The 7,827-nt window shown below is 38.9% G+C and overlaps 1 protein-coding gene across 2 annotated transcripts in view; it reads right to left on the reverse strand.

Annotated features, from left to right (window-relative positions):
- Positions 1-392: 392 nt before the first annotated feature.
- LOC106951749 (transmembrane protein 150A-like) overlaps positions 393-7,827 on the reverse strand; it is an 18,226-nt gene continuing 10,791 nt past the window's right edge. For both annotated transcript variants that reach the window (XM_015039439.1, XM_015039438.1), the window contains exons 6-8: positions 6,367-6,494; positions 2,548-2,725; positions 393-1,582 (exon numbers count right to left, since the gene is read on the reverse strand). In XM_015039439.1, the coding sequence (XP_014894925.1) occupies positions 1,335-1,582; positions 2,548-2,725; positions 6,367-6,494 (554 nt within the window). In that variant the 3' untranslated portion in view covers positions 393-1,334. The remainder of the gene's footprint in view (positions 1,583-2,547; positions 2,726-6,366; positions 6,495-7,827) is intronic.

Consider the following 7,827-nt stretch of genomic DNA (forward strand, 5'->3'; position numbering starts at 1 on the left):
TGCCCATGTTTATTTTGTTGAGGTTTCTTGGGGATATCGAAACAAAAAGTGACGTAGAAAAAAAAGATGCAGTTTTTGAAAAAAAAAATAAATCTGCACACAAAAATCTTGTTTAACATTCAGGGCCTTGATTTAACACTTTGTAGCACCACTTTTCACTAAAATTACAGCTGCAAATCATGTTGTCCTGTCGGAAGATAACCCTTCACCTTGATCTCAAGTCTTTTGTGGCCTCATTCAGGTTTTCTTCCATTACCACCTGAGGCATTAACTCTGACCAGCTTTCATTTTGAAGAAAAGTATCCCCACAGCATGATACTGCCACAACCATGTTACATGACATTCAATGGCTCTTAATAGTGGCTGGTTTCCTCTACACAAAGCACTTTAAATGATAGTCAAACAATTTATTTGAGTAAAATTAAGATTCAACACACCTTGCAGCGAAGAAATCTAACTTGCAAATGCAAAAATGAGATGGAGCTCACAGATCTTTTCTTCTCATCTGACCAGAGCCCCTTCTCTCATGTGTCTGCTGTATTATTTAGTTGATCTATGGCAAGCTGAAATTGATTTATCTTTCATGCAACAGTCTGACCACTCTTTATTTCACACATCGAAAAATCAAGCGCCCGTTTTTCATTTTGCTTTATTTTCTAGTCTGTATGTTCTCTACAGAATTGTATTTCTCAAAACAACAGCTGATGAGATCAAATATACAACAGAGCTGAGCTTATATGCAAAAACGAGGCATCTACCTCAACATTATGTTGCATTATGGCTTGCATATTTTAATCTGAAAAACAAATCACACGAGCTGTTCGGAGTAAAGACAAATACTCGTCTCAGAAGATTTGGATGGAAAACCCACTTCAGATGAAAGAAAATTATTCTTGGCACCCAGTTACGTCCACCCATTGTCCGAACCTCACCTTAGCGCCGACAGAAAGGGTGCGCGGTGGTGATGTAACAGAACTTCCTGACAGAAAACAATACCCAGACTCCGTGTCTGAACATTTCAACTCTGAGAGACATCTGAGGCACTTATTGAAGATATTTGTTCAGATGAAAGGCAGCTCCAGCTGAGGATTCAGAGGGTGATCATTACATAAGGGACAAAATAAAACAAACAGCGAGAACTGTGTCCACATGTATAGATCATAACTGGCCTCTTGTCTTCAGGAGGGCACTTGTGATATTGTGCAATGTTACGCAGCGTAGCAGACTACAAGTCTACGAGTGTCTTCGGTGCAGAGGCTACTGAATGTGCAACAGGAGCGCAGCAAAAAGGGTCTCCCTCCATGTTTTACACAGTGACCCCCAATGCTGTTCTGTTAAAGGATCGACAGGTTCTCTGCCTGGTGGTGGCTGGGCCCGCCGCTAATCTCCGGCTTGTGCCCAGTGAGGGAGAAGCTGGGAAGTCCCCCTCCTTTGGAGAGAACGATCAGGGTGTCGGCTGACACCCCTCCAAATTCAAAGGCAAACGTCCCGTAGAAGAACATGATGACCATGCAGTAGATCCACTCAAAGATGGCGGAGGTGTGCTGCAGGGAGAAGCTCTCCTGGCAGAAAAAAACTCCACCTGGTGATGGAAGGTTAAGGAGAAACGGCACACTACCCCGGGTCTGATGGGCAAGACAAAGCTAATACAAAGAGTCTTGTTGATTGGTTGAACCAGTTATCAGTCTTAAAATGTCATGTTAATTGCTATCTGAGCCTGTGGTGAGCTTATTTCAGATCTTTTTTTGCGATCCGAGTGAAAACTGGCACCGTTGCAGTCTGTTGACTAGCAGGTAATGTAATTTCATATTTAATTTTACCAGCAATTTTTGAAGTTATAGACTGTAAAAACCCAGCAGACTTAAGACAGGTTAGTAAGGCATTAAAAAATTCATGAAGCAAACAAATCTAGAGCATGTGGTCTAAGGGGGGTTAGGGTTCATCCATCCATTTTCTGTACACCCTTGACCCTTCGTGGGGTCGGGAGCGTTGCTGGTGCCTATCTCCTTCTAATGTTCCAGGTGAGAGCTGGGGTACACCCTGGACAGGTCGTCAGTCTGTCACAAGGCAACATAGAGACAAACAACCATGCACACACACTCACACACCCAGGGACAATTTAGAGAAACCAATTAACCTGAGTCATGTTTTTGGATTGTGGGAGGAAGCCAGAGAACCTGGAGAGAACTCTCACATGCACAGGGAGAACATGCAAACTCCATGCAGAAAGACCCCAGGCCGGGAATCGAACAGCTCTACCAACTGCGTCACTGTGCAGCCCAAGAATGAAACCTTCCCTTCTAAATATAAGCATTTTAGTGTGGAGGCGTTTCCAGCTGACAGACTTTGGAGATTTTTTAAGTGCAATCAATTTAAGATCCTGTGTCACTGCCATGTGAAGCAGTCTGTTCTCCAGCAGAGGGTGATGTTAAATAACCTCAGAAGTTAAGATTTTGCAAGTAAACAAAACCCTAAAGGCCTTCAGCGAACTGCTCAAGAAAAATCTAAACTTTAGAGAAAAATAACAACATTTCACACAAAGGATACTGAGCACCAGGGCGATCAGTGCAAGCAGAGCCATCCCAGCTCGTATGTGACCCATCCAATACTCCTCCTGGGTTTTGGCCAATCTGTAGGTTAGAGCCGTTTGGAAGCTCACAAACAGCATGCTGGATGGGAACGCCACTCCAGCGCCTACATAATGAAGGACTTTGGCAAAATCCACCTGAAATAAACACACAAATAATTAGCAATCTGAACAGAGACAAAGGATAGACTTTATTTTCTACAAACCTTTGCTTTTCCTGAACCTTAGCCTTTCAATCACTGACGTACCATCTTCACTCGATAAACTACTTGATCATATGATGACCTAACAGCTAAGACAACAGTAGCGACAAAGACGCAAATCTTGCTTTTGACTTCTAAGAAATCTAAATGTTTCCTGCTAACATGCCAATTGAATGTATTGTTTTAGAAAATGTTCCTAACATGTTTAGAAAAAAAAAAAAAAAAAAAAAAAACTGGCTGTTTCATGTTACACACCAACCCTCTTCTGTTTTCACCTCTGACCCACAAATATGGATCAGCGTTGTTTTCTTGTCCAATCAAGATAGCGGTCTCACATGTCCTAAGGTCCATATTGAATGATTACTGAGTGCTTTTCTGAGGACGCTGAACAGAACCTCATTACAAATATTCAAACAGCAAATGTGAGACTCTAACTTTGCTGTCAATTGAAAGTGCAAACATTTAATTAATTTATATGAGATCAGGGGAATGTATTTGGATTTACATCATACATTTATGTGGGTAGATTAGTATTGAATAAAGCTGATATCCATCTACAGGTTATTCTGACTCCTCTGTGAAGTAGCTCTTCAATCATCAATCCTTCAGGACAAAAAGCAAAATCAAATCTGCACCAGAAAACTCTCAGTAGCATCCAAAGATTTTGTATGGGCCAAAATCAAATCAAAACTGCTTTCCGGACACAGACATATGATATTTTTTATATATATATATATATAAATTGCTTAAAACTATTGTGCATACAATTTTGACAACAATAAACAAAATTAAAATGAGCCTACTTTATTTTTTCTCACAAGAACAGCGCATCTATTTTAGCTCTAAATGTTAACTAAAATTCATTTTGAAGGAGCCATCATATTAAAAGAGTAGGAATACTCTGAAGCAGAAGCTCAAGTTTGGTGCCCATGTTTCAATATTCTGTCACTTCTATATCAAAACAGTGGTAGTAATTGAAACGAGGTTTATGTAGTGAATAAAAATAAAACAGATGCAAGGATGGATGGATGAATGACTAACTGATGAACACATTTTTTGACCCACTGATGAAAAGACCTAAATCAGTACTGTCCTAAGTTTTCATCCAAACTTGACAAATAAAAAGTATTCAAATATAGATTTTTTTTACTACAACAAAACCTATTAATTAATCATATGATAATTGATAATTAAAATAAAGGAGTCAGTGTTTTACAGTTGGATGGGTAGATGACTGCAGATAAAAAAAAACACTCAGGATTTTATATGGTTGCCTTGTAAAATGAAAAGTCTCCAATAAGCTAATACATTGTGGGTTGTTCTCTACTTTCTTGGCATAGGAATTTTTTCTTCTTTGTAATTTGACTCATTGTCATTGGGAATGTTTGCATTAGCAAAGCTTAAGTTTATAATGAAAAAAAAAAGAGTTTTCATTTGAGTAAGAGTCATTCAATAAAAGTGGCCAAAATTACTATCAAATATATGTACAAAAAGAAAAAAAGAGTGACTACTACAAATACAGTTTTGTCCTTACTAAATGTTACTATTGAAACAAGATTTTAATTGGTCAGTAAACAAAATATCCTACCTTACCAACCACCTGTGCTGGTCAGCGAGATATGCAACACCCTCACATTGTGGTTGGGAGCCAGGAGCTACAAATGACCCCCCAGAGCTCCACTTCTTCACACTTTCTTTGATCAGAAAAACCAACACTGCAACATCTGAGTCAAGAGAAGCATGTATGACTCCTCAATAAATCTACCAGCTGTCCTTGCACTCCTTACAGAAACGACACTTCTTACATCCCACCACAGCAAGGGTGTTTTCAGACTGAACAAACAGAACATGAAAGAGCATTTATTTTGGAGGGTCTACAGAGAATGGACAATAGAAGAACGCTAGATGGGCCCAGCAGTCAGCACACAGCAGAGTCTTCATGGGAACATGATAGGAGAGCGTTATCAATCCCAGCGGGATTTAATAACAGCTTTTGAGACGTTCAGTGTTTTGCTGTGAAACTTCCTGCCAACATAGCCACCCGTATCTTCTGGACACCCGAGCAAGAGTTCTTATTATTCTTTCATTTGAGTGTCAAAAACTGATCACCAGAATCCAAAGTAAATCATAAATCATGTTTTACTTCGTCATCAATATGTGCGTGGAATGGTCGATTCCATTTCTTAATCAACGAGGCGTGAAATTACACATCATATTGGTATGAATGTAAATTCTAATTAGAGATCAAAGAGCATATTGCTATGTACAACTTGAAATTCTTGCCAAGATCAAACGTAAATATCAAACAAACCAACGGCACAAAAGCTGGAAGTGGTGTGAATAACTCACAATGCGATTACTGTCCGACTGGAAATTATGTAACTCTGTAGATGTTTTAAAAAGTCTTAAAATAAATGCAACTTTTATAAGAGTTGCATTTGTTTTCCTCACGGCCACTCGTCACGGTAGAAATTACAGTAAGTGTAAGTGGTGTTGCTACTGTATCTTTTTACTTTCCATGCATGGGTTCTGGCGATCTCATGTCTCATCTTCAGACATAAAGTGGTGTATTTAAATGTTTTCAACAGTCTATGTTGCTTACAACACAGACTTTCATTTGTGTATATGAAAAGTCTACACACGCCTGGTAAAATAGCAAGTTAATTAAGGTAAGAGTGTTATGAATCCTTTCGAAACCTTTTCCACATCTGTCATCTATGCACTCCCTTAAAGTAGAACATTTTTTGATTCAGTTTCAGTATTCGTGATGTTTGATGAAAAATAAAATGCATCTTAAGCTTTCCAACAGAAACCTAATGGTTTTCGGTAAAAAAAAACTGACCAGTTTTTGTTCATACATTTTTCTATCTTGGCAAAAGTTTAGCTTTAATAACCCCAGATCATAATACCACCATCACCATGTTTCAGTTTGGGTATGGTGCTCTTTTGGTGAGGCGCTGTGTTGTGTTGTTTGTTCAAAACATACACTTTTGGAATTGTTGAGAAAAAACAAAACAAAAAAACTCATGTTTGGTTTCATCAGAACACAAGAAGTTTTCTTACACAAGGTTTTGGGTGATTGTAGCCAGATCTTGGATGGTCTCTTTGGAAGAAAAAGCTTCATTCAACCTTTTCTTGTTTGTCCAAATATATGGAGAATATTTAGTTGTCACATGCAGGACATAACCAGTACTACCCAGGAAACCCTGCAGCACATTGGCAGTTCTTGTTTGAATGACACTGAGTTAGCCTTGTCTTCTGTCAACCTGGTCTCCCTTCTCTTAACATCTGGCTTTTGACTCTCCATCATCTGCACACGCATAAAAACGCGCATCAACAATTAGTTTGCAGATGTGCACAGTTTTGCAACCGGATTATTGCAGCTTTTTAAAAATGTATTTCCTTTATGAATTTAAAAATGTTATCATAGCTTCATTTTTGTCTCACGCTGCCCTTTGATTTGAAGATACCTTAATGTTTAACTGGTGTTTGATTAAAACGTTAGACCTCAAAACTATACTAACATTCCCGGCTAAGGATCCAGAGATGAACCTGAACTCATAGGTGTTTGATTACCTGGAAGTTTCCCACCATGGTGAGACCAGCAGCACACATCCACCCGGTGGAAAGGCTGGCCATGTTCAGAACACAGTTCTGGTGCTTCTCAATCACATGAGCGTAACGCAGCAGAGTGACGAGCATCACTGAAAAGAAAGAGAGGAAATTACACATCATTATATGATCACACCTTCTTTTTAAATATTGTGGAGAAATTCAGCCTCTGTTAAATCCAGTGCCCTGTTGTCAGCTCCAGCCTTGTTCCTGTTTTTGTTCCTCCCCTCCCCACCAACACGTTTTTATCTAACCTGCCTCTGCAGCGTTTTCTTGTTGGCTTTAAAAAAAAAAAAAAAAAGTTTTGCCCAAAGCAACTCCAGCTTGCTCAGCCTGCATGATATGAGCTGCGACAGAATTAGCAGCAAGCTCGCAGTTTCCTCCTGCGGTGTGATGCTGCAGATTCCTGCCGTTTGTTTATCAAACAGTTCCATCAAAGCCTCGCAGCAGCGTCGTCGTTCACATCTGGCGCTCATCATGCTACAAATTGCTCAGAGAGCCTGTTTGGACGTTCCTGTTGGCAGTCCGACAGTGAATGCAGCGGTTAGCTTTTGATGATCAAGGGAACACTGTGTATGGAATCCATGTTCAAAGTTGTGGATATTCTGAGCATTTTGAAGGGAAGTTGGACAGTAAGGCACATACTTTCTGATTTTTAGGGCATTGATAATTGCCATTCTTCAAATTTGTATGAATATTTTTGAGCAAAAAAAAACAAAACAACAACAAACCCCCCTCACAAACACAAATTTCCAGAAGCAACACAAGAAAGCACGTAATTAGCAACTGGTAGGTAAATTATAGAGTTGATCAAAAGTCTAAGAAAAAAAATTGCTGATAATACTTTTCAAATATTACTTTTTTGGAGAAAAAAAGACTAATAAAAAATGAAAATGATGCATCGCTTTCCTTCCACATTGCAGTCATATTGTACATTGTGTCATTCTATCACATCAAACTTTCTTCAAAGTCCAAAGAACGTAACTAAAATTATGCTTTGTACCAGTTTGAAAAAAATATATATATATACCATGGCTTTGTTGGCTTGCAACACCTTAAACCTGCTATTTCCAGGTGTGAGAAAGTGGCCAACTTATCTCAAACAATTAACTCTGAGCACAACCACCATCGGAAAGACGAGCTATAATTATATTCAAAAAGGAGATTTTTCTTGTATTTTGGTAATAAATGTACGAATCAACATCAGAACAAAAAACACAGAAGACCTTATGAAGACACCGGCTGACACTGACAAGAAAGTATCAACACCTAGAACGAATGAGTTCTGTTCCAGCATGAGCTTCCTCAAAGAGGAAGAAGGCATTGCTGTAAAAGCCAAATTACTGTTGGCAATTACACTTTTGGAGCAAAATCTTATTTTTTTTTTTTTTTTGGAGGACCTTTTCTGTGATACAAAGTGACTAA

Source organism: Poecilia latipinna, unplaced genomic scaffold, assembly GCF_001443285.1.
Source record: "Poecilia latipinna isolate Pla-1442-1.1 unplaced genomic scaffold, P_latipinna-1.0 Scaffold472, whole genome shotgun sequence".
Lineage (NCBI taxonomy): Eukaryota > Metazoa > Chordata > Actinopteri > Cyprinodontiformes > Poeciliidae > Poecilia > Poecilia latipinna.